This window comes from Bos indicus x Bos taurus, chromosome 10 (genome assembly GCF_003369695.1).
Source record: "Bos indicus x Bos taurus breed Angus x Brahman F1 hybrid chromosome 10, Bos_hybrid_MaternalHap_v2.0, whole genome shotgun sequence".
Taxonomy (NCBI): domain Eukaryota; kingdom Metazoa; phylum Chordata; class Mammalia; order Artiodactyla; family Bovidae; genus Bos; species Bos indicus x Bos taurus.
The window spans coordinates 5,445,197-5,468,893 of NC_040085.1; the positions used below are offsets into that span (position 1 = coordinate 5,445,197).

Here is a 23,697-nt window from a genome sequence, read left to right on the forward strand (position 1 = left end):
CTGTGTCTCTTTTGCTGTCTCACATACAGGGTTATTGTTGCCATCTTTCTAAATTCCATATATATGCATTAGTATACTGTATTGGTGTTTTTCATTCTGGCTTAACTTCAGTCTGTATAATAGGCTCCAGTTTCATCCACCTCACTAGAACTGATTCAAATGTATTATTTTAATGGCTGAGTAATACTCCATTGTGTATATGTACCACAGCTTTCTTATCTATTCATCTGCTGATGGACATCTAGGTTGCTTCAATGTCCTGGCTATTATAAACAGTGCTGCAATGAACATTGGGGTACACGTGTCTCTTTCAATTCTGATTTCCTTGGTGTGTATGCCCAGCAGTGGGATTGCTGGGTCATAAGGCAGTTCTATTTCCAATTTTTTAAGGAATCTCCACACTGTTCTCCATAGTGGCTGTACTAGTTTGCATTCCCACCAACAGTGTAAGAGAGTTCCCTTTTCTCCACACTCTCTCCAGCATTTATTGCTTGTAGACTTTTGGATCGCAGCCATTCTGACTGGCATGAAATGGTACCTCATTGTGGTTTTGATTTGCATTTCTCTGATAATGCTTGATGTTGAGCATCTTTTCATGTGTTTGTTAGCCATCTGTATGTCCTCTTTGGAGAAATGTCTATTTAGTTCTTTGGCCCATTTTTTGACTGGGTCATTTATTTTTCTGGAATTGAGCTGTAGGAGTTGATTGTATATTTTTGAGATTAGTTGTTTGTCAGTTGCTTCATTTGCTATTATTTTCTCCCATTCTGAAAGCTGTCTTTTCACCTTGCTTATAGTTTCCTTTGTTGTGCAGAAGCTTTTAAGTTTAATTAGGTCCCATTTGTTTATTTTTGCTTTTATTTCCAATATTCTGGGAGGTGGGTCATAGAGGATCCTGCTCTGATGTATGTCGGAGAGTGTTTTGCCGATGTTCTCCTCTAGGAGTTTTATAGTTTCTGGTCTTACATTTAGATCTTTAATCCATTTTGAGTTCATTTTTGTGAATAGTGTTAGAAAGTGTTCTAGTTTCATTCTTTTATAAGTGGTTGACCAGTTTTCCCAGCACCACTTGTTAAAGAGATTGTCTTTAATCCATTGTATATTCTTTCCTCCTTTGTCAAAGATAAGGTGTCCATATGTGCGTGGATTTATCTCTGGGCTTTCTATTTTGTTCCATTGATCTATATTTCTGTCTTTGTGCCAGTACCATACTGTCTTGATGACTGTGGCTTTGTAGTAGAGCCTGAAGTCAGGCAGGTTGATTCCTCCAGTTCCATTCTTCTTTCTCAAGATTGCTTTGGCTATTCGAGGTTTTTTGTATTTCCATACAAATTGTGAAATTATTTGTTCTAGCTCTGTGAAAAATACCGTTGGTAGCTTGATAGGGATTGCATTGAATCTATAGATTGCTTTGGGTAGTATACTCATTTTCACTATATTGATTCTTCTGATACATGAACATGGTATATTTCTCCATTTATTAGTGTGCTCTTTGATTTCCTTCACCAGTGTTTTATAGTTTTCTATATATAACTCTTTACTTTCTTTAGGTAGATATATTCCTAAGTATTTTATTCTTTTTGTTGCAATGGTGAATGGAATTGTTTCTGTAATTTCTCTTTCTATTTTCTCATTATTAGTGTATAGGAATGCAAGGGATTTCTGTGTGTTGATTTTATATCCTGCAACTTTACTATATTCATTGATTAGCTCTAGTAATTTTCTGGTGGAGTCTTTAGGGTTTTCTATGTAGAGGATCATGTCATCTGCAAACAGTGAGAGTTTTACTTCTTCTTTTCCAATTTGGATTCCTTTTATTTCTTTTTCTGCTCTGATTGCTATGGCCAAAACTTCCAAAACTATGTTGAATATAATGGTGAAAGTGGGCATCTTTGTCTTGTTCCTGACTTTAGGGGAAATGCTTTCAATTTTTCACCATTTAGGATAATGTTTGCTGTGGGTTTGTCATATGTAGCTTTTATTATGTTGAGGTATGTTCCTTCTATTCCTGCTTTCTGGAGAGTTTTTATCATAAATGGATGTTGCATTTTGTCAAAGGCTTTCTCCGCATCTATTGAGATAATCATATGGCTTTTATTTTTCAATTTGTTAATGTGGTGTATTACATTGATTGATTTGCAGATATTGAGGAATCCTTGCATCCCTGGAATAAAGCCCACTTGGTCATGGTGAATGATCTTTTTATGTGTTGTTGGATTCTGATTGCTAGAATTTTGTTAAGGATTTTTGCATCTATGTTCATCAGTGACATTGGCCTGTAATTTTCTTTTTTTGTGGGATCTTTGTCAGGTTTTGGTATTAGGGTGATGGTGGCCTCATAGAATGAGTTTGGAAGTTTACCTTCCTCTGCAATTTTCTGGAAGAGTTTGAGTAGGATAGGTGTTAGCTCTTCTCTAAATTTTTGGTAGAATTCAGCTGTGAAGCCGTCTGGACCTGGGCTTTTGTTTGCTGGAAGATTTCTGATTACAGTTTCAATTCTGTGCTTGTGATGGGTCTGTTAAGATTTCTATTTCTTCCTGGTTCAGTTTTGGAAAGTTGCACTTTTCTAAGAATTTGTCCATTTCTTCCACATTGTCCATTTTATATAAAAGGAGTCATACAACATGTGGCTTTTTGTGTCTGGCTTCTTGTGTAGGTTTTTAAGGATCATCAGTGTTGTAGCATGAATCAGTGGTTCATTCCTTTTTATGGATATTCCATTGAATGGATATATCCCATTATCAGCTGATGTACATTTATACTGCCTCCATTTCTTGCTATTATAAGTAATGCTGCTATGAACATTCATGTACATGTTTTTCTATTAACTGTACAGATGTCTTATGCCAGTTATCCCACTGTCTTGAATACAACATCTTTGAAATAGGTTTTCAAATTGGGAAATTTGAATCCTCCAACCTTGTTCTTTGTATGCAAGATTATTTTGGCTATTCTGGGTCCTCTTGAATGGTATTTTTAAGTCTTAGTTTTCTGAGACAGTGTATTAGTTTTAGCATTTAGAAATGTAAAAAAGTAACTAAATTGACTATTTGGTTTGTCATAATCTGAAAGAAGCCTCTCTGTGGTTGTCATCACTCACTGATGGCCTCTTCATTCTAACCACACAGCAGAGGGGTCCTTTCAGGCACAGCTCTTGAACTCTTCAGATAGGCTGCATTCTCTGTCCGCATTGCTTTTTTTAGAAGCATCTGAGTGCTGTCATTTTGCAGTTGCTGTGACACAGAGGCCTCATGGACTCTGACTACATCAGACAGGATATGTAAGTCAGGCCAGAGTACCTCTCCACTGAACAGTTTTTAAAAAGGTCATGTGATGTTTAGAGATAAACCTGAACTTCTGACCCAGCTTCCTTGACTACTAACTGTGTTTTTTTTTCCCCTTATTTCCTCCTGATAGTCCCTACTCTATGTTACAGTTATTTCAAAAATTAAAATTAAGTGTGCAAAGACATACATTTAAAGTGTAAAACCTACAGTATTTATTATTCTTTGTATAAAGATCCTTTCCTACAAGGGGCCTCCTTAGGGGCTTTGATTTCTCAACTCAAACCATTACCAAGGATCAGAATTATCTGAGTTTCCTGAGAGATTAGTATTTCTTCCATTGCAATGATGGTGATGTCTCTGGTTTCCATTATTTCTTTGTATCACTGCTCCTGATCTTAAGTTATTCCTGCAGCCTCTGCAGCAGGGAAGAAGCCAAGGTCCACACAGGACCTTTCTGTCTGGCGGCCCGTCCTCCGTGCTGCCAGGACCTGCTCTCACTACATCCTGGGAGGCAGATCTGAGACACGAATGTTGTAGCTACCCTTAGGAAAGCCCGCGTCTGTAACACGGTGCCGCTGGTCTCCGCCTCACCTTGCTTGCTGCACATCTTAATTTCTGTGAAATTGTGACCACTGGCTGTTCTTATTTGACATTTACACTTAATTTTGGTCAAGTTCTCTGACCTTTCTAGGACTTGGTTTTCTCATATATAAAGTTGGGATAATAATTGTACTTACCTCATGAGGTTGTAAGGATTAAATACATAATTCCTGATACATAGTAAAGCCTCAGTCAGTGTTAGTCATTATTATTATTATCATTATTAATTTGATAATAGCGTCTTTCTTGTCCATATGTGAGGAGAGTACAGTTTTATTTAAGATCTTTGTAGCATTCCTGAGGAAATATTGAGCAGAATTAGAATGTCCAGTTTCAGGCATTTTGTCATTGTCTCAGACCACTAGGCTGCTGCTGCTAAGTTGCTTCAGTCGTGTCCGACTCTGTGCAACCCCATAGACGGCAGCCCACCGGCTCCGCCGTCCCTGGGATTCTCCAGGCAAGAACACTGGGGTGGGTTGCCATTTCCTTCTCCAATGCATGAAAGAGAAAAGTGAAAGGGAAGTCGCTCAGTCGTGTCTGACTCTAGCAACCCCATGGACTGCAGCCCACCAGGCTCCTCCATCCATGGGATTTTCCAGGCAGAAGTACTGGAGTGGGGTGCCATTGCCTTCTCCGACTAGGCTGCAGTGCTTACCATGAAAATAAACATTGCTAAATCTTTGCTGTGCTTTAAATTGGACTTCTCTTAAAGATACTTCATCTGCATATTGCACAGTACAGTTATTTTACTTCTTACCTATTCATTATATTCAAGAAACTATTTTATCCATTTGTCACTGTTGACACTGACAGCAGACTATATTTGAGTCTGTTATCTGGGCAACACTGTAATTTGAAACATCAGTTACAGGGGTAACTTAAATGTAGTACCTTGCTGATGTACCACGGATTTCATATTCTTGAGCCTGAGTGAAGAAATCATATCAATGAGTATAGACATACATATGTACTGATGCAGGTTTTTGTTTGTGTTTTAATCCCAAATTAGAGTTTGTATGAATGTCCTAAGCTTTTATTTGATTTATGAGAGATGCTTGAGTTTTTACTTTATGAGCTTTACTTTCTTTTCATATAACAGTATATAGATTCTTTCATTGGAATTTAATTTTTAAATGTTTAGTTTGCACCTTTCCTTATGTAATTTCTCAAGTAGTATTTTGAATAGGCATCTAAACTCTGAAATTGTGTGAAATCTGTTTACTAAATGGAGTAAAGCTAGTCTATTTATCCCATATATATGTTATCAGCTTAAATCCTTTTTCTTCTTTTAATGACCAATATTTTAAAATAATGTTAAGACTCACTGCCATGAAGCCCTCCTAAGTGCTTCTAATCACTGCCTGTTTATAGTACAGTTGATTCCATAGCAATCTTCCAAAACAGAAAATGCTTTAAAATATGAGATATTTTTCTAAATTATATATATATATATATGTGGTCCAAAACTTTTCTAAATTTCAATGTATATAAAATATATATATATATATAGTCCAAAATTTTTATCTGGAATGATTTGTAGTTACAGTACTTTGGGTATAAAGACAGGAGGAAGGAGGGAAGCAAGAGACTTCTTCATTTTAACTTGTCCCTGGCTGTATGTAATCTCATTACACATATTGCTATTTTTTAACCCTCAGTAAGGGTTAACAGGCAGCGAAATTATGAACCTTTATGTTTTTTGCCTATTAATACCTGTCTTTATTTAAAATAGCACAGCCTATAAATGAAAATGTCTGGTACTGACAAATGTATCAAGTTTCTTAGACGATGATAATAAAATGTAGCTTTCCCATAGATAAAGAAAACCAATAAGGCCTTCACTCCTGTAAATATATTTTTCAAAAGAAAACATTTTCTAGTATATTCATGTGATGGGATTTTATATCTGTTCCTCTTTAATCCTTGATTCTACCTTCCTTGCAGAAGTTTTACCTGCTCAGGAATGGAAACCTCCTCTGCCTGCTTATGATTTTCTAAGTATGATGGATGCGGCAGCATCTGAGCATCTTGCTAGGAAAGTTCCCGAGTGTATAAAAGAAACTGACATGCATGAAAGTGATAAAGAACAGCCTGACGATAAATCTGCCATCACAGAGGAATCAATTGGAACATCGAAAATGAAGCATTCGAGCAGAAGTAGTTGGCTTGAAGAAATCAAAAAACCGCTCAGGCATGATAATCAAGAATTATGATACTCAAAAGTGAGCTAATTTTATAGGGCTGTGAAAAGCTTCCCAAAGTCTTTTTGGCTCGTTTGATAGACTTGAGAATTTATTTCACTAAAAAGTAATACTGAATCATTTCAAGTTTCTAGATCAGGGCTGTTCAATGAAATATAATGTGCAATATATGTAATTTAGAATTTTCTGTAGCCACATTAATATAAAACTGAGCAGGTGTAATTAATTTTATTTCACCCAATTTAAGTATACCACCCCAAAATAGTTCAGTTAACATAAAAATTGTGAGTTATTTTACATTCTTTTTTTGTATCAAGTCTTCAAAATCCAGTGCATATTTTACGCTTACTACACATCTCACTTCAGAGTAGCTACGTTTCAAGTGCTCAGTAGCCACATATGTCTGGTGACACAGGTGAAGCCATACATATTCATGTAAACTCCACTCCCATCCAGTCTGCCACACAATATGGAGCAGAGTTCCTTGTGCTATACAGTTGGTCTTTCTTGGTTATTTATTTTAAACATAGCAATGTGTACATGTCCATCCCAAACTCCCTAACAACCATAAGTTCATTCTCTAAGTCTGTGAGTCTCTTTCTATAAAACCAGTGTTTCTTAATCAGGGGAGAGTTTTGCCCCCAGAGGGGGCATTTGATAATGTCAAGAGGCATTTTTGATCATCATTACTAGGGGCATTACTGGTGTATAGTGGGGCTAAGTAGAAGCCAGGGATGCTAATAAGCATCTTACAACGCATTGGACAGCTCCTCCCGCCCCAAACAAAGAATTATCCTGCCCAATTGTCAATAATCCCAAGTTTGAGTTAAACTAATCTGGGCAAACTGTTAAATTCCCTTATATTTTTAAAGTAATGAAATAACCCTAAAAAGAATGCAGAGTAAGATATATATATTATGTTATATATGTTATATAATGATTCTCTTATATATAATAATATATATTACATATAATATATATAATTCTCATATATATACAGTTGGCCCTTAGACCAACCCAGATGTGAACTGCACCATTCTACTTACATGTAGATTTCCTTCACTGAATACTTTCTACAGTACTATCGCGTCCGTGGTTGATTGACTCTGCAGATGTGGAACCATGGATATGGAGGGCTAACTGTAAAATCGCTGTTTGTTCGGGGGTTGGCTCCCCTAAATCCCACATTATTCAAGGGTCAACTGTATATTTCATTGTAACATAGATCATTTGCTCCTCCCAGCACCCTTCCTAGATGTTTTTGTTATGACATGTAATCTGTATTATTTCAGTTCATTCTCATTTGTTTTTTATTTCTTACATGGGAGATATGAGAGTGAACTCCAAATATAGCTTGTATAGTAAAATGTCACCAGCCTAACCATTAACTGCAAGCACATAAAAACTTGAAATCAATTAGTCATTGTACCATAGCCAGAAATTTTGACAGTTATTAATATGTGTTTTTAAAATAATTTTAAATAAAGTATCTGGATTTCAGGCTACCTTTAAAAGCTTCCTGTGGCCTCTGTCATGCTGTCTGTTGGACCACTTTCCCTGTATCAGTAGCATTTCTTTGGTTGCAAGCAACAGAAATTTAGCTTTGATTAACTTAAGCAAAGTAAGAATATTGGTAATTCATAGAGTTAAGCTATGCTTTGAAAAAATACAAACAAAAGCTGTTTGGGGATTTGTATAGCAGGAACCAACCAGCTCAGTAATTTTTCTGTCTTTCTCTCCAGCTGTTTTTCTGTCTTTCATGTCTCAGGGACTCCTGGGAATGTTGGTTAGGGGAAGACTAACTGGCAGCCCTAACCAGATTTCCACAATACAGAAGAGGTGAGCCTTACAGAAGAAATCTAGATTCTGTTTGCTAAGAAAAGGGAGCGTGGGTGTGGAGAGGGAAAAAAAAAAAACAGCAAAGAGAAAATCTGTGAATCCTCAAAACACCACTTGCTGTGCTCCTACCTAGCCTTTTATCCTTTTCAGGAGTTTCTGTCACATCCTCCTGTTGATCTGTAAGAGTTTCAGACGTTCTCTCTCTACCTTCAAGTGTTGAAGTTTTCCTATGTGTCTCCCTGAATCTCTGTAAGAGTTGGCCAGTGCATATGTACTTTCTGAGTAACATTTCATTCCTCATGAATCAAATTATTTTACCGTCTCCTGACTCACCTATGCTGGAAGAAACATCCTTGGTCCAGCCCTTATGATGAAATATTTCATTCATTTCACATTTCCTGGAGTTCATTACCCAAACTTATGCTTCTTTTAAAAACTAACTAAACATGCCTAGGCAGAACATTATATTCAAAGGTCTGTAAGTGTCTATCATTGGTAATAGAAAATAATCAAATAGGTATACCTTGGGAGTTGTGCTTCCATTTAAGATGTTGAAAGCTGCAAGAGAATGTTCCTCCCATCTTAATAAGAAAACAAAAATGAAAACTTTTCTATTACACATCAGAGAAGGCAGCCAAAGGAACTGAATTCCAGAATGACAGGCCTCTTAGAATACTTGAACTGTTTCACCTTTGGCAGAGAATAGGAGGCTGCCAGTAAAGACACTTGGAAAGATCTAAGATGTGTCCCTGCCTGCAACTTATAAGTTAGCTTGCCACAGTTTCTTGTATCAGAGACAAGGGACTTCATTACTTAACCTAGTAGTATCAATCAGTGTCAGTATCTGTGCTGGTTCCCTGATCCCCAGTCCCATAGGGCAATGAGAAAAGGGCCAGGTGACACCTATACATGCAGTGGGTTGCATTTCAGGGAGGTACTCTGAGCTGCAGGAACCTAAATATTTTATAATGAGTGTTAAGCATGCTGGTCCTTTGCTCTGGAGGGAGACATCTTCATTATAGTAGAAAGTAATCAAATGTGTCTCTTCCCAAGGAAGATGCTATCTCTTTTTACTCAAGCTGAGAAGGTGGTTGAGACAGAACAGAGGCAGTCAGTGCCTCTCCATAGATCATGCACAAACATGAGAGACCCATGAAAAAGTATCTCCCAACAAAAATCAGCTAAACTTTTGAAGAATTTAGGGGCAAGTATGGACTGAATATTAGCTTAGAGTAAGTGGGAGCTTATCTCTCCTTGCTATTCTTTGGAACTCTGCATTCAGATGCTTATATCTTTCCTTTTCTCCTTTGCTTTCCACTTCTCTTCTGTTCACAGCTATTTGTAAGGCCTCCTCAGACAGCCATTTTGCTTTTTTTGCATTTCTTTTTCTTGGGGATAAGAAAGCCTTCCTCAGTGATCACTGCAAAGAAATAGAGGAAAACAATAGAATGGGAAAGACTAGAGATCTCTTCAAGAAAATTACAGATACCAAGGGAACATCATGCAAAGATGGGCTCGATAAAAGACAGAAATGGTATGGACCTAACAGAAGCAGAAGATATTAAGAAGAGGTGGCAAGAATACACAGAAGAACTATACAAAAAAGATCTTCATGACCAAGATAATCAAGGTATGATCACTTACCTAGAGCCAGATATCCTGGAATGTGAAGTCAAGTGGGCCTTAGGAAGCATCACTACAAACAAAGCTAGTGGAGGTGATGGAATTCCAGTTGAACTATTTCAAATCCTAAAAGATGATGCTGTGAAAGTGCTGCACTCAATATGCCAGCAAATTGGAAAACCCAGCAGTGGCCACAGGAGTGGGAAAAGTCAGTTTTCATTCCAATCCCAAAGAAAGGCAAAGCCAAAGAATGTTCAAACTACCGCACAATTGTACTCATCTCACATGCTAGTAAAGTAATGCTGAAAATTCTCTAAGCCAGGCTTCAGCAATAAATATGTGAACCATGAACTTCCAGATGTTCAAGCTGGATTTAGAAAAGGCAGAGGAACCAGAGATCAAATTGCCAACATCCGCTGGATCATCAAAAAAGCAAGAGAGTTCCAGAAAAACATCTATTTCTGCTTTATTGACTCTCTCTCTCTCTCGAGAGAGAGACTATATATTTATATATAGAGAGAGAGACTATTTATTTATTATATGCCAAAGCCTTTGTGTGGATCACAATAAACTGTGGAAAATTCTGAAAGAGATGGGAATATGAGACCACCTGACCTGCCTCTTGAGAAACCTGTATGCAGGTCAGGAAGCAACAGTTAGAACTGGACATGGAACAACAGACTGGTTCCAAATAGGAAAAGGGAGTATGTCAAGGCTGTATATTGTCACCCTGCTTATTTAACTTATATACAGAGTACATCATGAGAAACACTGGGCTGGAGGAAGCACAACCTGAAATCAAGATTGCTGGGAGAAATATCAATAACCTCAGATATGCAGATGACACCACCCTTATGGCAAAAAGTGAAGAAGAACTAAAGAGCCTCTTGATGAAAGTGAAAGGGGAGAGAGAAAAAGTTAGCTTAAAGCTCGACATTCAGAAAACTAAGATCATGGGCATCCCGTCCCATCACTTCATGGCAAATGGATGGGGAAACAATGGAAACAGTGACAGACTTTATTTTGGGGGGCTCCAGAATTACTGCAGATGGTGACTGCAGCCATGAAATTAAGAGATTCTTACTCCCTGGAAGGAAAGTTATGACCAACCTAGAGGCATATTAAAAAGCAGAGACATTACTTTGCCAACAAAGGTCTGTCTAGTCAAGGCTATGGTTTTTCCAGCAGTCATGTATGGATGTGAGAGTTGGACTATAAAGAAGGCTGAGCGTTGAAGCATTGATACTTTTGAACTGTGGTGTTGGAGAAGACTCTTGAGAGTCCCTTGGACTGCAAGGAGATCCAACCAGTCCATCCTAAAGGAGATCAGTCCTGAGTGTTCATTGGAAGAACTGATGTTGAGGCTGAAACTCCAATACTTTGGCCACCTGATGTGAAGAGTTGACTCATTGGAAAAGACCCTGATGCTGGGAAAGATTGGGGGCAGGAGGAGAAGGGGACAACAGAGGATAAGATGGTTAGATGGCATCACCGACTCAATGGAGATGAGTTTGAGCAAGCCCTGGGAGTTGGTGATGGACAGGGAGGCCTGGCGTGCTGAGGTCCATGGGGTTGTGAAGAGTCGGACACAACTGAGCGACTGAACTGAAGTGGGAGCTTTGACATGACAGTTCACATTCTCCTTGGCTCCTTTCCACCAGCTTCTACTGGGTGCTATGAGAACTACTGGGGCAGGAGTGTGGTGAGAAGATATCCCTCAAAGACACAGGCATGCAGTTAGTGGTTGATCTGATGTTCTTGGGTGACAGAGGTGAAACACTGACCACTTCCTCAGACTTTCTTTATTTTGAGTGAAAAACATTAACCACTGCTGGAGAGAGCATAACTTCCTGCCTCCAGGGCCCAGGCACAGACCGACTGCCTCTGGGGAAGGAGTAAATGCAAAAACCTTTGGCCCCTGGGGAGAGGTAGAAAACCTCTTCCGCCCAGGATACTGTACCAACACCAAGCGGAGATCTGCTATCTATGGGAGAAGTGCAGTTCACCACTGGAGGAGCTTGAGACTGTGGGGTGACGCAGGGTAAGCAGGACTGGCTCAAAGCTGAGGGTGGAGAAGGAGAACAGATCCTCTGGCACCCAGGTCTGACCCAAGTGCAAGATGACTTCAGCCCATCCCTGAAGGTACACAGACTGTATTACACCAAAGGTAAAAATAATAAAAGCCAAGCCTGTTTTCACTGACTTGATTCATTCAGTCCCTCACACTAGTGGCCATGTATAAATATTATTTATCTTTCTCAACTGTTCTTCACAAGATGTGTGGCATTCAAAAATTCTAAGACTTAAAAGTAAAACAATTCATAGTCAAGAGATGAAACAAATGACACAACTAAACTCAGAAATGACCCAGATATTGGAAATTGTGAGGCAGAGACTTTTAACATGATGAATGTGTTAAAGGATTTACTGGAAAAACAAAAGGTAAACTTGAGCATATCTGCAGAAAACAGGCAACAATAAAGTCACCAAAGTGGACCTGAAAAAGAACCAACAGAGAACTTTTATAAATAAGATTGCAATAACTAAGATTAAAAATTTAAATTAGACACAGCTGAAAAGAAAGCGATAACTAGAAGACAGATGATAAAAATTATCCAAAATATACCACAGAAAGATAAAAAGATGAAACATACAGAAAAGAGATTAAAAGTCCAGGATGATGGAGAGAGAAAGATTAACATCTGTTAATAACTAATAGGTATTCCACAAGAAGAGGGAGAATGGGGGCAGAGATACCAAATATGGAGACAATTACTGAGGATTTTCCAGAATGATGAAAGATACCAATTCACAAATTCAGAAGTTTATAAATTTCTAAGTGGATTAAATAAAAAGAAATCCACACTAGACACACAGTGAAACTACAGATCAAAGGCAAAGAGAATCTTAAAAGATGTCAAAGAAAAAGACCAATTACATCCATACTATTAGAAGCTGGACAACAGCTGAATCAAAGGCTGTGGCAGGATATTTTCAAAAGGTTGCAAGAAAAATATTTTCTAACCCAGAATTTATATCCAGTGAAATTTTTTTTTTTTTAAAAAAGGATAAGATAAACACAGTTCAGAACTGAGTGGCCATCAAGAAAAATAAGGAGATTCCGGATATTTATTTCATGTGGAAGGAAAGAGATCCCAGATGGGAGGGCAGAGAAGACAAAAGACATAAAGGAGCAAAGTGATAAATACATGGGTGAATCTGAATGAGAGCATGAAACACTCATAAATGCAAAACTTAAAAGAAAACATGATGGAATTAACATATTAACAACAACAATGTATAAGTAGGGAAAGGAGTCAATAGAGATAATGTACTCTTAAGTTCCCTGGGAAATGGAGATGGTTATTGATTAATCTTAGCTTATGACAGGCAGTAAGTATGCATTTTGTAATTTTTAGGGTATCCACTAAAAGGATAGAAAACTTTCACACAGTGAGAGGGAAAAAATGAAGGTATCAAAAATAATCAACAGCAAGAAAGGAAAATAAACATAGAACAGGTGGGATAAATAGCACAAAATAAGACAGCAATTTAAACAGAACTGCTAGTAAACAAGTGCAAATGGGTCAAATATTCCAATTAAAAGAGCATCAGGTGGGATCAAAAAGTCAACTACACAGAGTTTATAAAAGACACACGTTAAATATACGGAAAGGTTAAAGGTAAAAGGACAGAAAAAGAAATGCCATTCAATTTCTAGGTAAGAAAAAGTTGGTCAGATTAGACAGCCTTAATATCAGATAAGAAAGACATTAAGGCAAAAAGCATTATTGAAGATAAAGAATCACTTCATAATAATAAAATGTTCAATTTGTAACACTTGTAAATTCGTGATCACCTAATAACAGTTTTCATACCGTTCATGGGGTTCTCAAGGCAAGAATACGGAAGTGGTTTGCCAGTGCCTTCTCCAGTGGACCATGTTTTTTCAGAACTCTCCAATGTGACCCATCCATCTTGGGTGACCCTATAGGGCATGGCTCATAGTTTCATTTAGTTAGACAAAACTGTGGTCCATGTGATCAGTTTGATTAGTTTTCTGTGACTATGGTTTTCATTCTGTCTGCCCAATGACTAATAAGGATAAGAGGCTTATGGAAGCTTCCAGGTAGGAGAGACTGACTGTGAGGGAAACTGGGTCTTATTCTTATAGGCAGGGCCATGCTCAGTAAATCTTTAATCCAATTTTCTGTTGTTGGGCAGGGCTGTGTTCTCTCCCTCTTGTTTGACCTGAGACCAAACTATGGTGGAGGTAATGAAGATAGTGGTGACCTCCTTCAAAAGATCCCATGCACCCATTGCTGCAGTCAGTGCCCCCGACCCTGTAGCAGGCCACTGCCGACCTACGCCTCCACCAGAGACTCCTGGACACTCACGGGCAAGTCTGAGTCAGTCTCTTGTGGGGTCACTGCTTCTTTCTCCTCGGTCCTGGTGTGCACAAGGTTTTGTTTGTGCCTTCCAAAACTCTTTCCCCAGGCCTGTGTAAGTTCTGTAATCAATTCCCACTGGCCTCCAAAGTCAAATTCCCTGGGGGTTCTCAGTCCCTTTGCCAGATTCCCAGGTTTATTGACTACACCAAAGCCTTTGACTGTGTGGATCACAAGAAACTGTGGAAAGTTCTGAAAGAGATGGGAATACCAGACCACCTGACCTGCCTCCTGAGAAATCTGGATGCAGGTCAGGAAGCATAGAACTGGACATCTAACAACAGACTGGTTCCAAATCAGGAAAGGAGTACGTCAAGGCTGTATATTGTCACCGTGCTTATTTAACTTATATGCAGAGTACATCATGTGAAATGCCGGGCTGGATGAAGCACAGCTGGAAGGAAGATTGCTGGGAGAAATATCAATAACCTCAGATACATGAATGACACACTTTATGGCAGAAAGCAAAGAAGAACTAAAGAGCCTCTTGATGAAAGTGAAAGAGGACAGTGAAAAAGTTGGCTTAAAACTCAACATTCAGAAAACGAAGATCATGGCATCTGGTCCCATCACTTCATGGCAAATAGATGGGGAAACAAAGGAAACAGTGAGAGACTTTATTTTCTTGGGCTCCAAAATCACTGCAGATGGTGACTGCAGTCATGAAATTAAAAGACCCTTGCTCCTTGGAAGAAAAGCTATGACCAAGCTAGACAGCATATTAAAACACAGAGACATTACTTTGCCAACAAAGGTCCATCTAGTCAAAGCTATGGTTTTTCCAGTAGTCATGTATGGATGTGAGAGCTGAGCGCCGAAGAATTGATGCTTTTGAACTGCGGTGTTGGAGAAGACTCTTAAGAGTCCCTTGGACTGCAAGGAGATCAAATCAGTCCATCATAAAGGAAGCAAGTCCTGAATATTCATTGGAAAGACTGAGGGTGAACCTGAAACTCCAGTACTCTGGCCACCTGATGTGAAGAGCTGACTCATTGGAAAAGACCCTGATGCTGGGAAAGATTGAAGGCAAGAGGGGATGGGGATGACAGAGGATGAGATGGTTGGATGGCATCACTGACTCAATGGACATGGGTTTGAGCAAGCTTCAGGAGTTGGTGATGGGCAGGGAGGCCTAGTGTGCTGCAGTCCTGCTGCTGCTGCTAAGTCGCTTCAGTCGTGTCCGACTCTGTGCGATCCCATAGACGGCAGCCCACCAGGCTTCCAGGTCCCTGGGATTCTCCAGGCAAGAACACTGGAGTGTTTATTGCCATTCCATGGGGTCGCAAAGAGTCGGACACGACTGAGTGACTGAACTGAACTGAATAGCAGTTTTAAACTATATGACACAAGGTTAATAGTTCACAAATTATCGAGTTTCATTTAATAATCTTACTTTGCTTGACCACAGAATATTCATTCTTTTTGTGCATACATGGAACATTTATAAAAACTGACATGTGCTGAGCCATAAAGCAAGTCTCAATAATTGTTAAAGGACTAAAATCATACAGAACATGCCCTCCAGTGCAATTAATCTAGGGGGAAAAGAAAGACCAAATGATAACTAGGGTATGTAGAGTTAAGGGGATGAGTATGCAAGTCTAAGCTTTAGATGAAAATCTGGGAGTCATACAGTTTATTAATGGCAAGACTTGGAGTTAAATCTGAGTCTTTTTTAATATTCATTTAGTGGCATGATACCATATAAAGGCTTTTCTGTCTTTTTTTTTTTTTTTGCACTGAAAAAATACTGCAATACTTCTTTTTGGACTGAAAAGTCAGTACATATAATACGTAAAAATAATACTAAAATGGCCTATTGCTGGATTATTGAATAAGCAGAGAATTCGAACATCTCTCCCACTTAGAGTTGTTTCATGTTCTCACACTTTATGGTTGTAGGTTGTAATTTCATAGTCTTTTAAAATACGCCTTTTTTTTTTTTTAACTAAGATCATCCAAGACTTAGTTTGGATAAGCCAGGGCCAAGTTCTTATATAGACCTCAAGAGCTATTAAAAAAACAGATGAGAATCTGGAGTCTTGCGAAATACTCCAGACAGCCGTTCTGACTTATAGTAGGTGAAATTTCACGTCAGCCTTTTAACCAAATAAAGTACTCATTTCCTCTGACCTTAGGCGCAGTCCTAATTTTCTGTTTCTTACGTAGATAGTTTATAATAGTTACAAAGTCTGTTTCTGAAAAACTAATTTTACTCTCACCTAAACATATTTCCTGGCTAGAGAAACAACATAACCTGCTACCAGTTCTTTGTGCCATGAAACTCCTCCTGAGTGCATGGTTTCTTATACTAAGAGTAACCAATGCATTTAAATCCCTTCCCCAAAGTTACCAGAGTGGAACTCTAAGGATGCATCAGCTTTACATGGTCTTGACAAGTGTGAATAGTTAAGTAATTCCTACTGAGACACTGAAACAAGGTAGGATCATTCTTGTTTCTAAAGATAATTGTACTCGAGGGAAGGAGAGAGGGGAGAGGGGAGGAAGTTATTGGAAGACAGTTTCCTTAAAAAGAGTCTAAGGAAAGCATCATTCAGTTGTTATTACTAACAATTTGTTTTGTATTTGACCGAAATATTTCACTTCTTATTTTTAGTTTTTGAGATGCCTATGTTAGAACATGTTTCTTATTCAGGTTTGGTAAAAAGAGTTAAAAATATCTACATATCCAGAAACATCTGGGAGAGGCGGTATTGCCCTGTACTTAGAGTATGGGCTGATTTGGACTGAAGAGTCTTCAAGTCCTTATTCTTTCAATAGCTAGCTGTATGGTGTTGTGAAGTTACTTGAAGTTTTTACGTCTTAGTTTCTTTATTGAACATACTGCTCATCACATAGTGTTGTGGATTAAATGGGAGAATGCATAGAGAGCATTTGATAAAAACCTTCTTAGAGGTGGTTTTATTTATCAGAAACTTTTTCCTATTAGCAAAGTAATACATTCTTGTAACAAAAATTCAAAGAATAAGGAAATCTAAAAAAGCACAGTAGTTGTCTCACTTCTCTCTGACTCTAATTACAGAACCAAGTGTTAACCACTACTAATAATTTGGTTTGTATTTGACCTAAATATTTCACTTCTCATTTTTAGAGTTTGAGGTGCCTATGTTGGAACATGCTTCTCATTCAATTTACTTTTCCTTTCCATATATAACATTAGAAAAATGTTTCTTTCCCTCTCTGGTTAAATCTATATTTAGTGTTCACACAGACGTCTAGAAATAGAGGTTGTAGAAGAATCATTTGATCATAAATATACTCCATATTTGCCTTAGAATTGGAGTTTGCTTTTCCAACCTAAACTTAAAAAATTAGCATAATTATACCTACAGTGTCTCCCCAGGCATCCCAGAGTACAAGGCCTAAGAGCATCATTCTGAACTGAGTAGCACACATCCAGATGTCCTGTTAAGGGCAGCATCCCCCGTATACCTAGGTATCGCTTGTGCTAGTGTCTGATGAATACTACTGGGGGTGTGAGTGTCATATCAACTAAGAATGCTTTAACTGCACGTAACAGATAACCTGACAGTAGCTTAAATATGTAGGGTTTTGTTTTACCTGATGAGAAGTCTGCAGATACAGCAGTTCCATGGTAGCACTAGGTTCTGTTTTTTGCTTTGCCATCCATATTGTAATGGCTTGTTTCCCCTTCTCTGCAAGGCGCTTGCTGAGGCTCAAGTGTCCAGCAATGTATTTAAGGCAGTAAAAAAGGAGGGAGGGTGGTGCCAGATGGGTCTTTCCCCATTTTATATGGAAAACCAAAAGGGTAATCAGAAGTCCTGGGAGACTTCTGTTTGTGTATCATGCTTGGACCAGAACTACTCCTACCTACAAAAGAGCTGGGAAGTAAGTCATGTATTTGGTTTCCCAATCTCTTATTGGGAAACAGCAATGGAAAATAATGCAACCAACTCATAGTCTCTGGCACAAGGAGGAAAAGTGGGAGATGAGGGGGTGGATTATAACTGGTCTGCTGCTTTTTTTCTTCTTAGTGCTGGTCTGAAGACACACCCGAGTCATAGCAGTGAAGATGACTCACAAGCTCTCCAATGAGAAGCTCCATACCAAGGGAAGGCCTGCTGCGGCTGCTGCTAAGTCGCTTCAGTCGTGTCCGACTCTGTGCGACCCCATAGACAGCCCACCAGGCTCCGCCATCCCTGGGATTCTCCAGGCAAGAACACTGGAGTGGGTTGCCATTTCCTTCTCCAATGCATGAAAGTGAAAAGTGAAAGTGAAGTCGCTCAGTCGTGTCTGATTCCTAGCGACCCCATGGACTGCAGCCCACCAGGCTCCTCCGTCATGGGATTTTCCAGGCAAGAGTACTGGAGTGGGGTGCCATTGCCTTTTCCAGTGAAGGCCTGGATCCCCCCAGTTGTTGCATCTCTTAATGACCAGCTCCCTTGGTTCATACATAGCTACCTGCCCAGGGTGCCAGTGCCCCCTGAGGCAGGGTTGAGGCAGTTCTGACATCTGCCATCTCTTGAGACTCAGGCTCTTTGTTGCTGTTCTCTATCAGTTCAGTCATGCATTCAGTCAAAAATTATCATAACTTTCTACCCTCAAAGGTTTGTTTTGGGGACTCTTCCTTCCCATCTTCCCTGCTCCTGAGCATGGTTGAGGGTCACTCTGGCCCACTGGGAAGACCTCTCAGAGTCTTATCTGCATAAGATATCCTTATGCAAATAAGTCCACCCTTTCTTGAATTTTGCCTACCCAGGGGGAGTGGACTTCATGTGCGCTTTTCTGTAGCCAGAGGATCCTGGCTTACACTTGCTTAACAAGTAAGAAGCATTCAAATGACTCTCTGAAGAACAAGGAATATCATCCAAGGTGACTGGACTGACTACTTGCTTATCAGAGAAGTGGAGTTCACCTCCTCCCACCTAAAAAAAAGAAAAGCTGGCTACACAAAAAATTAGAAAATATGCAGTAATTGCAACACTTGCACATGGCATAATTGATTCTGAAGTTTCATGCAACATATCTTTAGATCACGTTATTCATTCATTCAACCATCTGTGGTGCCCATAAGTGCCAGACCCTAAGCCAAATACTATGGATATAAAGTGAAATCAGGCATTGTCCTTTACCTGAACGACCTTAGCATCCAGTGTGTGCGGGAGATATGGAAACCATTTTCGCCTGTTGCCTTATGAGTGCTAGGGCGGAGGGGTGCCTAGGATGATAGGGAATCCCAGGGGATCCAGGGCAGCTAAACAAGCTAAGGGCCAGACAGCTTTCTAGGGGAGATGATACTTGGGCTGAATTTTGAGTATAAGTAGAAGTTGCTAAGGGAATTTCCAAGGAGATGAAAGAGCATGTGATGACAGGATGTCCATGGTATTTTTTCTGCTACACACACCAGGTCATTTCAGCATAAGCCAGCTCATTATACAACTGGTGCATGAAACAAGAGAAGGAATTCCATACAGAGAGAAAGGTATTTGGTGAAACGGAGTCCAGGAGGCCAGAGAGGAACAGGAGCCAGGTACTACAAATTGATGTTAAACTAATGAGCTTGAACTCTGGATCATAGGTTATAGATTTAAGTTACAAGCTTATTAGGTGATTTTCCCCTCTAAGAGTGAAAAAGTAAACTTTAAATGTTTCTATTTTAATGAAAGGGAAAAATTAAAACATCAATGATGGGTTGAGTGCAAAGCCCCATGGTCTTCCTGAAAAGATAGTTACAATTATTTTAGAGTAATAGTCCCTTTCTGCCAGTGTGTTTGCTTGCATTAGCTTAAGTAGATTAAACCCTCTGAGGATTTAAAAGTTGTAGGTGAATGTTTTATCCTGGAAATTATAATGAATTAGAAACTCTCTAGGGCCAGAGTCATTTCCTACAGTAATTTTTCCAGGCTATTACAGTACAATTTACTCCCTTGCACTAGAAAATGCACAAAATGGAGAGTGAGTTAGTAAACCTCTCTTGGCATCTCAGTTGTTACAATTCCAGGAAATGACGAAAGTATGGGGAAAACAAAGACCAATATTTGCACATCAATTTTCTTTCTTTATTTTGGCTTCAAAGTGTTCCAGTATTTCTCTAGTTTCCTAGAAGACCAGGACTTTGAGAAGCAAATTCTCATAATGAAGTCAATATAATTCAAGTCAGAAAGAGTGAATTTTATTTTTAAATTTTTTTTTTAAACTTTAAATTGCAGTAAAAGTATTCATTTACTGGTTTTAAAACCCCTTTATGTGTATACATACCACAGTGCTGCGATGAACATTGGGGTATATGTGTCTTTTTCAATTATGGTTTCCTCAGGGTATATGCCTAGTAGTGGGATTGTTGGGTCATATGATAACTTTATTCCTAGTTTTTAAAGAATCTTCATACTCTTCTCCATAGTAGCTGTATCAATTTGCATTCCCACCAACAGTGCAAGGGGGTTCCCTTTTCTCAGTGGAACATTACTCAGCCATAAAAAGGAGCACATTTGACTCAGTTCTAATAAAATGGATGAACCTAGAGCCTACTATACAGAGTTAAGTAAGTCAGAAAAGCAAATACCATATATTAATACATAGATATGGGATCTGGAAAGATGGAACTGATGAACCTATCTGTAGTGCAGCAGTGGAGATACAGAGACTTGTGGCCATGGCAGGTGTGGGGAAGATACACTGAGAGGAGAAGGTATGGTGAATTGAGATAGTAACACTGAAACATATGCATAACCAAATGTAAAATGAGATAGCCAGTGGAAATCTGCTCTATGACACAGGGAGCTCAAATTCAGTACTCTGTGACAACCTAGAGGTGTAAGACGGGGTGGGAAGTGGAAGGGAGGTTCAAGAGGGAGGGGATATACATATACTTATGGCTGATTCATGTTGATATATGGTGAAATCATACACAATATTGTAAACCAATTGTCCTCCAACTAAAAATAAATAAATTTTAAAAAGAAACCCTCTTTATGCATTTTTAAAATAGTATCCTGGCCCACCCTGAGATTTTATACTGTGAGAATATCAGAAGATCATCAGTACTGATCGTTTCTAATGTTCTGTGTATGATGCTTGTTGCCGAAGTGATTAATACTGAACTTATTCCTCTCTAAACCCCACAAAATATTGACTCATAATTATATTCAGTTTTCTAATTTATAACACTATTTTCCCATATATTGCCTGTTTAACCTTCATAATATCACTGTAAAATAAGACTTGGCATTTTATAAGCTAGGAAAATAACTGAGAGGTTCTGGCAAATAAATCTCAAACGTAAGTCTTCATTTGCATCACCTACAGGAGCTTTTCGTAAAATAGACTCCTGTGTTTACTCTCCCACTCAAACTCCAAGACTCTGATTTAACAGTTAAAAAGCTGCCTGAACGATGCTGATAGTGAACCTAGTTGGGAACTCCTGTTTAAGAGGACTTTTCTAGAGCCCTTAAGGAATGGAACCAGAACTCAAGCTAGAAATGCTGACTGTAGGTCGACAGATTTCCCCAAAGATCACAAGTCAGGTGGAAGAAGTAGGTAAGCAGCAGGGATTATGGGAATGCATGCAGGTGGATGTGGATCGATGGTAAAAAGATACATCTTAGAGCAATTTTCCTTCAAAGAATTTTCAACAGTAAAGATGGAGTGACAGTCAATGAAGACAGAAATCTTCAGATTGGTAACATTTTATAGGATGGTGGGGGAAGAGGACAGACAGGTTAGTTAGTATGCATGTGATATTTGTTTCTATGCATAAAAAAAATAAGAAATATGGGAAATGAGACAAAAGAAATAGTGAGCTGGTTCCTTGTATCTTTTCAAAAGCCACAGTGGAAAAAAAAACCATGATAAGTTGGAAAATTGAAAACAAATAATTGAAAAAATAGTTGCCTTCAAACCAAAGTAATTCCTAGGTATTTATATGGGGAAAAGATGCTGCATGTTTTAGAAGATGAATTATAGTGAAGCACTAGGAAGGAAGACCTGAGTGGTAGGTATTTCCAGTTTTGTATTACAAATGATGAAACTATGGTTCAAGGAAGTAAAGGGTATTACTTAAGATGTGTCGTGAGTGTGTGGGAGAAGGAATTGGAACCTGTGAATTATTAAAGTTTTCTATCAAACACTGTCTATAATAAATAGCAGCACCAAGAAGAACCCACAAGAGGAGAATAGATTCTAGGAGAAGAAAAGAAGGCCTAGGAAATGCAACCTTCACTCCATTCTGTGATGCGGATGGAATGTAATGTTGCCTTCCTGTGTTTTTGTCGTCAAAACCACAGAGCTGTGACCATGAAATTTCTTCTTGGAGAGTTGACACTGGGACTTTCCAAATTTTTATTATTCAGAAGACAAAATTTCAGCCTGAGGCAAGATTTTAAAATGGATTTTGTAGAGAATAAAATTTAGAAAATTTCCTTGGCTGCTGCTTATCAACTGTTGGTTGAGAATTTTTGTTTCAGATAATGCCATCTTAAGTATACTACAAGCACTTTCTGCTTGTGTTTGTAGTCGTAATGTATTTCATCAAATGTATTTTTTTTCACAGCTATACAGGACTTCTAGAAGTTTATTTTGTTATTTTTAATCGTTGATAATCTATGCACTGGATTGATGCATTCCCTCCAATAAAGCCCCCTTTCATAGAGAAAGAGAGAAAGTTGCTCAGTCGTGTCCGATTCTTTGGGACCCCATGGACTATACAGTCCGTTGAATTCTCCAGGCCAGAATACTGGAGTGGGTAGCCTTTCCTTTCTCCAGGAGTTCTTCTCAACCCAGGGATTGAACCCAGGTCTCCCACATTGCAGGCAGATTCTTTACCAACTGAGCTATCAGGGAAGCCCCAGCATAGAGGTTGTCACATCCAGTCATTATTTCATAGTTATCCAGGTTTCCTCAGAGGCTATGTCTACTTTCCATTTCTTTTCCAGAGGCCTTTTCATGTGCTAAGACCCAAGTTAGGCCTCTCACGCCTCTTATGTCTTAGATAAATCTGAGCTTAGCTTCAGGAAAACAGTAGAGACAACTAGTACCTAAAATGTCTTCGGTCTGAATGTTTTGATACATCCTGAATCACTTCCCACAGTCCATGGAAGGAATTTGATTGGGCTCTGCTTCAAAAACTGTCTGATCATAATTTGTTTTTCCTAAGACAAAGTAATCTTGTATATCATGAGCAGGAACCCAAGAATCCACAGCGGTCATTTTCTTATAAGAACACGAGAGATTATTTGCCTTTTTAAAGGTAAATGCAAAACCTATAAACTGCATGATTGTTCTCTTCTAAGTCTCTAGAAATCACCTCAAATGCAATTATTATAAACATTTAACATACAGTATTTAACATTGAGAACATTAAAAATCCTTTTATAATTTTATTTTTTATAATTTTATTTATTTCTGTCTCTGTGAGGTCTTCTTTGCTGTGTGGACTTTTCTCTAGTTACAGCCAGCTGGGGCTACTATCTAGCTGCAGTGCACAGCTGCACTGTGGTAGAAGAGGTAGCATCCTCTTCTTGCTGAGCATGGGTCTCTAGGGCACATGGGCTTCAGTAGTTGCGGCTCATGGGCTCAGTAGTTGTGGTTCCCGGGCTCTAGAGCACAGGCTCAATAGTTGTGGCTCATGGACCGAATTGCCCCTTGGCATGTTGAATCTTCCTAGATCAGGGATTTAGCTCACGTCTCCTGCACTGGCAGGCAGACTCTTTACCACTGAGC

The 23,697-nt window shown here is 38.9% G+C and overlaps 1 protein-coding gene across 2 annotated transcripts in view; it reads left to right on the forward strand.

Moving 5' to 3' along the window:
* Positions 1-7,602, forward strand: part of TXNDC16 (thioredoxin domain containing 16) — a 92,983-nt gene extending 85,381 nt beyond the window's left edge. The window contains exon 21 of one of the 2 annotated variants that reach the window (XM_027552974.1): positions 5,832-7,602. In XM_027552974.1, the coding sequence (XP_027408775.1) occupies positions 5,832-6,100 (269 nt within the window). In that variant the 3' untranslated portion in view covers positions 6,101-7,602. The remainder of the gene's footprint in view (positions 1-5,831) is intronic. The other variant, XM_027552975.1, reaches the window with a different exon arrangement.
* Positions 7,603-23,697: the final 16,095 nt, after the last annotated feature.